The 13,684-nt window shown below is 39.1% G+C and overlaps 1 protein-coding gene across 5 annotated transcripts in view; it reads right to left on the bottom strand.

The window, feature by feature from the left end:
• The window catches only part of LOC150086088 (DNA-binding protein RFX2-like), a 483,547-nt gene that overhangs the window by 263,526 nt on the left and 206,337 nt on the right, over nucleotides 1–13,684 (bottom strand). For all 5 annotated transcript variants that reach the window (XM_090374368.1, XM_090374370.1, XM_090374371.1 and 2 more), the window contains exon 6: nucleotides 8,775–8,904. In XM_090374368.1, the coding sequence (XP_090230494.1) occupies nucleotides 8,775–8,904 (130 nt within the window). The remainder of the gene's footprint in view (nucleotides 1–8,774; nucleotides 8,905–13,684) is intronic.

The raw sequence follows: 13,684 nt of genomic DNA on the forward strand, positions 1-13,684 counted from the left end.
CATTTGTTCATTCTTCTTTCATTCTACATTGCATCCTCTTGACTAATATTAATCAGCTAATCTGCTTCCCTGGCTGCTTGTACATCTCTCTCCACTACATGGTTAATTATTTGGTGTGGGTCCCAGGTTCCTACACATGGCAGGGTTAAATAAGTTAAATAAGTACTGCAGGATCATCTTAACAGGAATGAAATTATACTGAAATCACAGTGTAGGTTTACTAAAGGAGAGGAGGAGGAGAATCCTCACTAACCAACCTGATTAGCTACCATGACAGAGTAACGAAGGAATGCAAACAATAATTTATCAATATGTTAGTTCATTATATATTTAGATTTAAGTAAAGCATTTGATAGTGTTCCACATGAAAGACTGCTGTACTGATCAGAGAAGTGTGGCATTAGGGAAAAATTACTGCTATGGATAATGGGATAGATGAATGGCAGAAAAGAGAGGGTGGTTATAAATGGGCACCGCACTTCTTGGACTTGTTATTAGTGGAGTCCATCAGAATTCAGTGCTGGGCCCTCTTAATGTTTACAATATTTATTAATGATGCTGATGAAGGCTATAATAAGCTTACTGTCTAAGTTTGCAGAAGATATAAAGGTTGGCGGGGTGGTTGATGACAGGCATCAAGGCATCCTATGCAGCAAGACCTAGAAATTTTAAGCAGACAGACTGAGAAGTGACAACTGAGATTTAACATTGGTAAATACAAGGTATTATACAAAGTATTGTGGGCAGCAATAAAACCAGAATAACATACCAATTACATGGTGCCGTGCTCAAGGTGGTGGAGAATGAAAAAGACCTGGGGCAACTGTGTGCTCATACAGGAACTTTGTTAGCAAGCACAAGGAGGTGACTGTACAGTGCAATATGATTGTATAGTCACACTCACCAAGAGACTACGCTGATACATAGAGCTCCCAGAGAAAAACAAACAATCGAATCTTCAACAAAAACCAAAGAGCCATCTACAAAGAAGAGGGCTCTTTGGTTTTTCCCCCTCTTGACATGACTCTCAAGAGGGGGAAAAAGGAAAAACAGACCACCTGAGCAGAAGACAATCAAGGAGTTTTGGGGAGTAACACATAACAGACAAGCCTCCTGAATAGAACTAGAACAGAAGAAAACCAAGGGCATACAAAGATGACAGATTGAGAGATTTTTTATTTTTTTTTATGTAAACCCCAAACACGAGAGGTATTAGACCCTATAGTACTTAGTACCGTGCTTGGGTTGGAGGTTGAGAAGACGAAAGAAGATATTTGTTGACATTGGACTTGAACTTCTGTAGACTGTAATTTTCAGGAAATATGTATGAAGGAAGGGTGTTCCAGAAAACGGCAGTTGAATGAATAAACGAGGAAGATGAAAAGTTGGTTCTGTGAGTTTGAAGTTAGACAGTAAATAGATGTTGGCTGGTGGTGGCATGTGTTTGGACTGTTTTGAAAGAGAGAGCGGGAATTATAGAAGTCAATTCAGAAGAACAGTGCCCATAGAAATATATATAGAGGAGGCATGCAGCAGAAACAGCAAGCCTATGAGACAGAGGGCGGAGAGACTGTTAGAGAGGAGTCATTAATTAACCTAACTGCCCTCTTCTGAATGGAATCAAGAACCCTGAGAGAGGTTTTAGGGGCACCGCCCCCAGATGTGGGAACAATATTCCATGGTAGGGCGGATTTCCAATTTGTAGAGCGAACAGTTCTTTGGAAGAAAAGTAACACTGAGAACAAAAGAGAAAACCAAGATTTTTAGATGCAGAGGAAGCAATATTTGTAATGTGCTTGTGCCAAGAGAGATTAGAAGTCAGGGTCATTCCCAAAAGAGATATATCATTTTGCCTAGAAATGGGAGTGTCACTAAAGATAAGCATAGGAGCAGAAGAATCCTTTTTGCAAGATATAAGACAAGACTGAGTTTTAGAACGATTGAAATCAATTAAGTTGACTTTGCCCCACTGGAGAATTACCTGGAGATCAGCATTTAAGGAATTGGCAGCGGATATTCGAGAAGTTGAAGCTGATAGAGCAGGGCAAGGTTTCTCAAAAAATGGAAAGTGGAATGCAATGAACTATCATCGGCAAAACTATGGATAGGATTTCCAGTCAATGGAAGAAGGTCATTAATATACAAGAGAAAAAAAGAGCGGGGGAAACAACTGAACCTTGGGGGACACCAGCATTAGTGGAGAAGTTAGAAGACAGAAAGCCATCTACCATCACCCTCAGTGAGCAATCAGAGAGAAAACTGAATAACCAATTACAAAAAACAATTGGCAAACCATAAGACTGAAGCTTGTTAAGAAGACCTTTATGCCAAACATGACCGAAAGCCTTTGAGATTTCAAGAGAAATTGCTTGTGTTTCACTGAACTTTTCCATGGAATTAGTCCATAAATGGGTAACATAAGCTAGAATATATCACCAGTTGATCGACACTGACGGAATCCAAACTGGCGATCGTTGATCAGACGGAAGGTTTCTAGGTAGTTTAAGAGTTGGCAGTTAATTGATTTTTCCATTACTTTAGAAAGAGTAGAAGTAATTGCAATGGGACGATAATTGGATGGGAAGGATTTGTCACCCTTTTTAGGAAATGACTGGATATGAGCAAATTTCCAAGCAGAAGGAAAAACACCTTTGGAATAAGAAAGTGAAAAAAGGCGGCAAAGAACAGGAGTAAGTTCAGGAGCACAGGTTTTGAGAACAAGTGGAGAAATACCATCGGGACCTCGAGCTTTCTTAGCTTTCTTAGCATCAAGATTCATCAAAATCCTTCTGACATCTTTTTGACGTAAGACCACAGGAGGCATTGAATGGAGCGTGTTGGGAATGGCGGGAAGTGTTTTACCAAGATCATTAATACACGAGTTGGAAGAAAAATGGGCTGCTAGCAAGTCAGCTTTATGCTTGGCAGAAGTGACAACAGAACCATCTGGTTTGGACAGAGGTGGGAGCAGAGATGGGCAAAAGTTGCCGCCAATAGCTTTGGCAAGAGACCAGAATGCTCGGCTACCATTAGGGCAAGAAGAAAGTTTTCTACTCTTAGCCTGTTCAAAATCTAGTTTGGACTGATTAATAACTGCTTTACAATTTTTGTGAGCTTTGGTGTAGGCAGAAAAGGACACTGAAGAATTATAAACAAGCCAATTACGATATGCAACATTCTTCTCTTGAACAGCCTAGCACATTTATTGGAAAACCAAGGTTTAGATAAAGGATGGGATTTTAAAGTGGAGTGTGGGATAAAGGACTCCATTCCTACAAGAATAATTTCATTGACACGATATGAGCAAACGCTGACATCAGAAGTTTTGAAACAGTAATCCGACCAAGAAAAAGAAGAAAAGAAATCTCACAGGTCATCCCATTTTGCATTCTTGTAATGTCAAACAATATGAGGTTGGGAATAGCCATGAGATAAAGGCTCCACTGGAGAAAAGAATCACCAAGTTGTGATCTGAGGTGCCTAAAGGACCTCTCACTTCGACCGTGTACTTAGAAGGGTTGTTTGTGAGGATTGTCCGGTATTCTTGTGGGTAAATGAACAATCTGTGCAAGGTCATTAGTAATTGTAAAAGCCTCAGCATCTCGACTCGGTGTGACCAGAAAATGGAAGCCAGCTGGAGTTGTGCACATTAAAATCACCAAGGAAAATTACCTCACTGTTAGGAAAGCTGGACTGGAGAAAGTCAAGTTGCAAAGAGAGGAAGTCGAAGAGCTCCAAGTGATTAGTGGAGTTGGGAGAACAGTAGAGACAACAGATGAATCCGACACAATGAGGTAGAGAGATTTTAAGAGAAGATCAAAAAGAAGAGATTCCAAATTACCAAGTCTCTGACAGGGAATATCGGAACAGACATATGCACAAGTACCACCTTTGAGGCGAGAGGAATAATACAGCGAATAATTTGGGCAACTGAGATGAGCAGTAGTTGAATCAACCGATAACTGAGATTCTGTCAGAAAAAGTTTGGCAGACTGCAAGTGGAAATGGACATCATTGAGATTAGAATTGAGACCATGTATATTTGTGAAATGAATTAGGAAGTGTTTGGGAGGTTTAGATCTTTTCACAGATAAGCTTGCTCTATTAGTTTGACAATTCATGGTGTATTGAATAGTAAGAAAAAGTGGGTGGGACATGCTGTATGAAGTAATGAAATTTTTGGATATGGTGTACACATGGTAAGAATATACCCAGATCCTTGACATAACGTGGTCTCGACAATACCCCCCGCATACACACTACTCAGACTCCCTCCAGTCACTATCTGGAAGAGTAGAGGTAGCAAGATTATATACTAGATGATCCGGAAGCCTCCTAGCGAGTTACCAATACGTTCGGTCCAGTGTACTAACTAGCGGCCAGCCTGCGAACACCGTTTTAGAGCTGTACCCTCGAAATGTAAGCAAGATTGGATCTCGCCATGATGTTCCTCATAACCTCAAAAGTCATCAACCATACTGCATGATGGAAGAGATGGGGGAAGGGTTGACCGGAACTTAGCTCTGGAGACTAAACATGGGTTCCACCACTTCAAGCATCCAATAAGCAAAGTGGTGGTATTTCACCGGTTGATGAGAGTGATCTACCGCCTAGTACTGCCTGGTAACGCAGAGGGATGGCATTCCTCTATGTGGTTAGAGCACCACACATCGACCCCTGTTGGTTGATTGATGAGGAAGAGTACAACAGGCAATCAAGTAGTCCCAAAGCTGGCAAACCCCAGGAATAGATAGCATCCACAAATACACGTACAAGGAGTTCACTTGCACATACAAGCACCTAGCAGGGCAGTTCACTTGGATGATAAGTCACCCAGAGTTTCTTCCTCAAGGAATCATACATGAAGGCTCAGGACCAAGATACAAGAAACCAAACAAAATACAGACTGATCACCAGTCTCCCAACAATGTAAATGATCCTGACCAGCTGCATAATGAAGAAAATATCGGACCACCTGGAGAGCCAGAACATCATGGCCAAACAGCAGAAGGGATATAAGCGGATGAGCAAAAGATGCAAGGAACAATTAACCATTGATGCGGCAGTTATGGAGCAAACCTACAAGAAGCACTGTACCTGACCTACATTGACTGCTGCAAGGCCTTTGACTCTGTGCTTCATAGCTGGCTAGCAGAGGAGCTTAAGATCTACAAATTCTATCCAGCATGAATAAATTCCCTAGAAGCAACCATGGAAAAATGGAGTACCACCGTCAAGGTTGAGAACATCACAAGCAGACTGATCCCTATCAGGAGGGGAACCTTTCAGGGAGATGCCCTGAGGCCACTGTGATTCTGTCTAGCACTTAACCTGCTATCCAACATACACAACAATAGCAAGTATGGATATACCATCAGAGAAAGAAGGAAAATCCTGTAGAACCTCTCCCATCCGATGTACATGGATGAAATGAAGCTCTCAGTGGGAACTAAGAAGCAACTCCAACAGCTACTCCAGATCACCGAAGAATTCAGCAATGACACGAGGATGGAATTTGGGCTAGACAAATGCGTGGCCAAAAGCATGAATGGTCAAGGCCTGCCTCACTGTAAAATATCATCAGAGACTCAGAAGCCTGTTGAAAGCAAAGCTGAATTGAGGGAACACAGTTAAAGCCATAAATGCCTATGCTGTCCCAGTGCTAACATACTCCTTCGAAATCATAGAATGGATTAACACCGAGCTGGAGGAGATCATGAGAGAGACAAGGACAATGATGACCATGAGCCGCCAACACCACCCGAAGTAGGCCATAGAGTGAGTGACCATAGTTCAGAAAGAAGGAGGAAGAGGCTTGATAGATCTCAATAAACAAAAAAAGAGAAAGTGAAAGAGAACCTGAAGGATTACTTCCAGAAAAACACAGCACCACTCTACCAGGCCATAAGGAAGATAGACAAAAGGCATACCCCATTCAAACTTAGCAAAGAGACCCCTCCAGCCCAGATGGAACAAACGAAACTAGAAAGATGGGCAAAGAAAACACACCATGGCAGATACTACAATGACCTCCATCAATGTCACATAGATAAAATGCCTCCAATGCATGGCTCATGAGTGGGACACTCTTCCCTGAGACTGAAGTATTTATGCTGCCATCTAAGACCAGGTAATCAACACCAGAAATTATGGAAAATACATCGCTAAGGAACCTGGAGTGACAGGTTCCTTAGTGATGTATACTGACGATGCTATCTGGCTTCAGAATTGATCTAATGCACCACCTCAGGATGCAGAGTGATTACCCAGACGGGCTACACTGACAGACATGACCAGGTCGCCAGGATAATACATCAGAAGCTAGCAAGAAAATACCAGTTGAACAAAGGAAGTGTATTGTATTACAAGTATAAACCCTGGGTTGTACTAGAGACCCCAACCCACAAGCTGTAGTGAGATCATGCCATGATAACAGACAAGATAATCCCACACAACAGACTGGAATTAACACTCGTCGACAAGAAGGAAAAGGATACCTATCTAATCGACAAAGCAATGCCCAACACTGGCAACCTTCAGAAAACCTACAAGGAAAAGATCGGGAATTACAGACCTAAGACAGGAGATTAAAGAGATAGGGCGTATGGAACAATTAACGACCATCCCAATCACTGTGTCAACCACTGGTATGGTGCCAAAGACCTAACATAGGAGACTAGGCAGCAATAGGTTTCCCAGAGAACACGTGAAAGGAACTCCAGAAAGTCACAATCCTGAATGCCTGTAGGATAAGAGGCCAGAGGGTTCTTCAACCAACTGTAATAACAGCCATACATAACCATCCTGTATACTTGGTACCAGTACTCATAAAGGGGCGAAAACCCCTCATTAGGGAGCAATAATAATACAAGTATAATATTAATAATAATTATTATTATTATAATGTGCAATATTTAGAAGCATATAACAAGTAAATGGATATTTGCTATGTTAAATGCCTCTTTCTTCACTTTTGTGACATTTTCATTGTTTCATGATGTTGAAGGGTATCCAGTGCAAGCTTTACTTCTGGATTATCAACAAATTAGGTAATATATGAGATACATTCAAAAGGTTCCCAGAATTTTAGTATAAAAGTTCACTGAGTGACAACTGGGCTTACTGTAATCACCTTCAAAGTATCTCACTTCTGTGCACAAACACTTGCTTCATCAGTCTTCCCAAACTTTGAAACATTTTTTAAAATCGTGTTGTTTTTTTTAGCGCACATAGGGAAGCTTCAGCATTTTATTTGATGTCATACACTGTAGTGAAATGACAACCCCAAACCCTCATTTTCAGTTCAGAAAACAGCCAGAAGTCAGACTGCAAAAGGTCTCAGGGAGGGGCTGCATGACTGTGACTTTTTTTTGTAGCCAAGAACTGCTGAACTGCCATTGCTGTGTGACTGGGTAAACTGTCATGGTGCAGGATCCAGCCATCCATTCAGCTATTTTTGAGGTTGTCTTCACCTCACATTCTCACGTAAACAAGTAAAAATCTCAACTTAATAAGCAGTGGTAATGCTTCTCCCATTAGTCACAAATTCGTAATGCACTATGCTCTCATTGTCAAAAAAAAAAAAAAAAAATCACCATGATTTTAATGTTGAATTTTGTTGTACAAGACTTCTTGGGCTGTGTGGCCATCTGATGATTACACCTTGGTCTCAAATTTTTAAGTGATCACACAACTTCTCACCACCAATTTGATCATCCAACGTCTAGTGTGGAACAAACTTTGTACATATGCAATGCATCCCTAAATCTTGCATCAGGATTGTTACTGAGCCCACAGACAGCCTAACTTCACAGGCAATCTAAATGACAGTCTTTCGCCCATCATTTCACATGAGTTCCTTCACTTTCAAGACATTTTCGTTGTTTTTTGACATTGATGGGTATCCACTGTGAGGTACACCTTCCAGTGTTTCCTGTCCATTTTAAACTAATTAAACCACCACTCAAACTGCTGTTTTGTTTAAAGCATCATCTCTACAAACTTTCTGTAATGTTTGCAGTGTCTCTGTAGCACTTTTCACAAGTTTAAAGAAGAACTTGATATTAGCATGCTCTTAAAACTACAACATTCCAAACTGAGCTGTGACAAAACTGAAGTAGTCAAGCCAGTTCCCACCTGGCATGCATGTACGCCAAGGTCAGTCTCAATATCCCACAGGAACTTATGGCCGTAGCGAAAACCATTTAAATAACCAGCATGTGATTCTAGGAACTTTCTGAATGTACTACATATGCATTGCTTTATAATTTCAGAAACATTAAATTTATTTCTTTAGTTAATACTTTTCTAATTACTTTAATTATTATTATGCAGTATTCATTCTAAATATATAGTATATGAAACGAAAATTCACTAAATATAATATTTTTCTTAAAAAATAATAATAAAAAGATAGGAATTAAAAAACACTGTCAAATATCTATCTGTACAATTTTAATGAAATTTTGTTCAACAAATGTTTCTTAAAGAGTCAAATAAATTTCATGAATATCCATTCACTAGAGTTCAGCTGTTACATGCAAGACAGAACAACATGCTAAAGCTAAAAGCCACTTCACATTTGCAAACATGCTTAAAAATAGATGAATAAAATAATAAATATTCTGTTATTACTTGTGAAAACAATTCAATATGAATAAAGTGTAACCAAAATCTTGCTACGTTCCTATTATAGACAAACCATTAAGTAGGATAACCCATTTATCACAAAGATAAATGCACATATGAAAAAAAACTACTATTATGTTTCTCACATTTGACCATTATTAGCAGCATACAGATTAGGATCTCCATTCCCATCCACATACTGCACATATGTTGGATGCACTGTTTGTGCTGGCTGTAAGGTAACAGTTCCTTGTCCCTGATTTTCTTGCTCTGATACTGAAAACAAAAAAAGCTGCATTTTAACCTATTAAAGTAAAATCCTACACACATGCAAATTCAAAATATAATAAAACATAAAGAACAATTATTTATAAGACTTCAGGAGGAATTTTAGAAAGGCTCAACTGCTGATCAAGTGTTTTAGTTCAATTCATAAAACTTGGTGTTTGTTTGAAAAAAATATTTTATGTATTTACCACACAAAAATTTCCAAACCACGTAATGATACTCTCAACACGACTGGAACTTTCTGCTGAATGATTTTACTCTCACCCACTCAATTATTCAAATTTTGCTCATATACCGTGGTGTGCAAAAGTTGTTAAAACCATAAAATCTGAGATATTAAGAAAATATGAACTTGATGGAATTCTATCAAATATTTTATGGAAGACCCAATATGCCAAGCTTAAATAGATATATGCCTCTCCCATTTTTGTGAATAATAATCATTCAATCACGGTTACCCAAAACAGAGAGGTCAGAAGTGTATAAATGCAGGCATTAAAGAGAGTAAGGTCAGCTCTGATAACCAAACGACTACACTTGAATTCTTATGCTATTTACAAGACTGATGATAAGGTCTTGTGGAATAAAAATACCTGCAAACATTTACAAAATTTGCAATTTATACAATACAGAAAACATTTAATACACATTACTAATGATATTAAGAGTAGGAGACCAGTGGAATTACTTAACAAGTACAGGTCACAGTTGAAAAAAAAAAGGTGTGAATTAGGGTTGAATTTGAAAGTATCTGCAATTCTGCACAGACACGATAGGAGGGAGTATATGATGAGAGCCTTGTCGATCAATTTCAGCTTGGAAGGATTGTGCAAGGCTCAAGGGGTAGAATTTTTTTCAGACTGGTCTGTACTTGTTAACAGGAGAGACTGCTTCTACAGAGATGGGATACACTTAAATAGAAAGGGTGCAAGAATATTTGCTCATGCTATCGAGGCAGTGTTAGGTGGATCAGAAAACTGCTAGTTTGGAGGGATACAAGGACTAATAGATTAACAGTAGCCACTGGCAGAGGTGAAAGTGATTCTTGCACTGCTTCTATTGGAATGATGCTAGGAGTTTGGTAAATAAATTTGATGAATTTGAGGTATTGCTCAAAACATCAAAGGCAGATATTGTTGGGATATCAGAGACATGGTGTCACACAGATATAAGGAATGCAGAAATGGAATTTGGGGAGTACAATGTGTACAGGAAGGATAGACAGGATAGGAAGGGAGGAGGGGTTATGTATTAGTTAAGAAACACATAAAATCCAAGGAAGTACAGCCAGTCAACATGGCTGGACATGCAGTGTCAAGCAGTTTGGTGTGACATAAGCACTGGGCGATCAAAATTGAGATTATGAGTGTGTTATAGGCCTAATGACTCTTATGAGTATAATAAGAAACTGTACAGGGAAATAGAGTGAGCCAGTAAATCAGAGTCTTATAATGGGGGATTTTAATTTCCCAGATATTGACTGGAATTTGTGGGTTGGTAACTCACACATTAGCAAGGCTTTTGTGGATTTATTGGATGATTGTTTTCTACATCAGCATGTTCAGGAGGCAACTGGAGGGAGTAATACTCTTGATCTGATTATCAGTATTGATTCTTCATGCATTAAGAATCTCCAGATAAAGGAACCACTAGGTGGCAGTGATCACAGTGTGCTGAAGTGGGATTTACTCAAAGGGATAACTACCATCAGGGGTAAAGGGAAGGGTTTTTGCTTTCGTAAAGGTGATTATGGAGGTCTGAGACAGTATTTAAATTCTATACGGTGGGACCAACTGATGATGTTACCAACAGCAAATTCAAAATGGGAAGCATTCAAAGAATTAATCTTGGAATCTACTAGGCTTTTCATACAAACTAATAAATATTGTTCAAGGTATAGGCCTAAATGGATGTCAGATGCATGGGATACATATAAATTAATGGGTGACATGGAAGCTTATGATAGATATAAGCTGGTCTGTAACCAAATCACAAAGGAGATTAGGCAGGCAAAGGCAGATTATAAGAAATCTTTGGCAAAGGATGCAAATAAAAACAGCACAGAGTTCTTTACCTATGCAAACTCTAGAAGGAAAGGGATGAATCAGATTGGTCCACTGGATATTGATGGTTCAACTGTTGCTGATCCTGCTCAGGTGGCTAACAAACTAAATGAGTATTATGCATCTGCATTCACACATGAGGAGTTATTTAGGGAGGCGAATGCCAGAGGTGAATTGAACTCTGGCAGTGAGCTAGATGATTTTGTAATAACTGAGAGGAAAGTGGAGCAGAAATTGTTGAAGATAAACATAAAAAAGGAACCTGGGTGGATGGAATTTATCCAGTTATATTAAAGGAGGCAGCTAATGAAGTAAGCAAACCCTTAGCCATAATTATGAGAGCTTCTTTGGACTCAGGGGAGGTACCCATGGACTTGAGATGTGTAAACGTGACCCCAATTCAAAAAGGAGGTTCAAAGGGCGACACAAGCAATTATATATCTGTTAGTTTAACTTCTGTTCCAGAAAAATTAATGGAGGCACTGGTAAAAGAAGCACTGCAGGATCATCTAGACAACACTTCAGTTATAGTTCGAACACAGCATGGTTTTGTTAAGGGGGAAGTCTTGTCTGACTAATTTGATTGGATACTATGATGTGGTCACAAAGGAACTGGATGCAGGAAATAACTTTGATATCATATATTTGGATCTTAGAAAGGCTTTTGATACTGTGCACATGGAAGACTGCTAAACAAATTGGAGCAGTGTGGCATTGGAGGCAAATTGCTGCTATGGATAAAGGGATGGTTGAGTGGGAGAAGACAGAGTGGTTATCAATGGTCACTGCTCATCGCGGACTAATGTTATTAGTGGAGTCCCTCAGGGTTCAGTGTTGGGTCCATTGTTGTTTTCTGTATTTATAAATGATAATGATGATGGTATATCAAGCTTAATGTCCAAGTTTGCAGACGATACGAAGGTTGGCAGGGTTGTTAAGGACACTAATAACAGTACGCTGCTGCAACAGGATCTAGAAAAGTTGAGCAGGTGGGCTGAGAGGTGGAAAATGAAATGTAACATTGACAAATGTAAAGTACTACATATGGGAAGCAGTAACCCCAGAGTAATGTATCGACTCTGTGGTACTACACTGACAGTGGTAGAGCATGAAAAGGACCTGGGGGTAATTGTGCAGGCAGATATGAAGTTTTCTGAGCAGTGCAGACAGTGTGCAAAAGTAGCTAATGATGTCTTGTCAATGATAAACAGGAGTTTTTCTAGCAGGGATAAGGATGTGATTATCCCCTTGTATAAGGCAATGGTCAGGCCACACCTTGAGTACTGTATAATACAGGTCTGGAGGCCTCATTTTAAGAAGGATGTAGAACTGTTGGAACGAGTACAGAGAAGGCCAACAAGATTGGTGAATGGAACAAAGGGTTGCTCTTACAAAGAAAGGCTTAAGTTTTGCAAATTACAGTGTCTGGAGACTAGGCACCTGCAAGGTGATATGATTGAGGTGTATAAAGCCTTGAATGGTTTGAGCATGCTCAATGCTAATGGAATTCTTCCTCTTGCTCAGAATAATCACCTGAAAGGGCATAAATTCAAATTGAGGAAAGACAGATGTAGGATAGATGTGCGGAAGTTTGCATTTAACAGCGGGTAGTTGGTTGGTGGAAGAGACTTCCATCCTTTGTTGTGGAAGTTGATAACCTAAATAAATTTAAGGCTGGGCTGGACAGGTATTTGGAACGAATGGAGGGATGAAATGGGAGGGGTTTTTTTTGTTTTTTTTTTTTTTGGTGATGCTGCATAAGCTTGCTTTTTTGCATCATGTGCCTCTACTAATGCTAAAATGCTAATGCTAATTAATTTCTTAGTTTCTTAGAACAGATCATGCTAGAACAATTCCTCCAGAATATTCTAGACCTAACTTTCATCCATGAACCAAATGATAACACAGGACTGACAGCACAAGAGGCATTAGCAGGGAGTAATTATAGAATTCTAAGAATGAGGAGAGAGATCGCAACTGTTAGACACACCAATGAGTTTTAATTTCAAAAAACAGGATTATGGCAGCTTAGGATGCTACACGGCCTCTATCGATTAGGGAGATAGCTCATAGGGCACAAATATATTAGAATTTTGGTATACCTTTAAAACTACAGTAGAATCCCATTAATCCAGATTTGACAGGACCGCACTCGGTCCGGATTAATGAAAGTCCAGATTAACCCAAAATTATTTTTAATGTACCAGTTTTTATTTAGTTACTAAATAACAAAATTTTAACTAAATTGGTTTTTATATTAAATTAATAAAACAATATTTTAAAGAAAAAATTATAAAAAGAAAAAGAATATGGTAAGTAAACAAAATACTGTACAAAGCAATAAAGTTATAATGTAGAACATTATATTACACAAAAATATTACAACACAAAACAAATAACTATTTCCGAGAAGTTTACTTGAAATGATCCTCAATGTTTTTTTGCTTTAATTTTAAAATTAGCTTTTGGGCCTTCGCAATCTCGCAGATGCTTCAAGGTCAAAAGTTCACCAGCGGATGTTTCATCCTGTCTCTTGAAATTAGCATTAGCATTAGTAGAGGCATTTGATGCAAGAAAGCAAGCTTATGCAGCATCAGCCAAAAAAAAAAAAAAAAAACCACTTCCACTTCACCCGTCTATCCGTTCAAAATATCTGTCCAGCTGAGCCTTAAACTTATTTAGGCTATCAACTTCCACGACAAGGA

This window comes from Mastigoproctus giganteus, chromosome 5 (genome assembly GCF_048544385.1).
Source record: "Mastigoproctus giganteus isolate SK-2022 chromosome 5, ASM4854438v1, whole genome shotgun sequence".
Lineage (NCBI taxonomy): Eukaryota > Metazoa > Arthropoda > Arachnida > Uropygi > Thelyphonidae > Mastigoproctus > Mastigoproctus giganteus.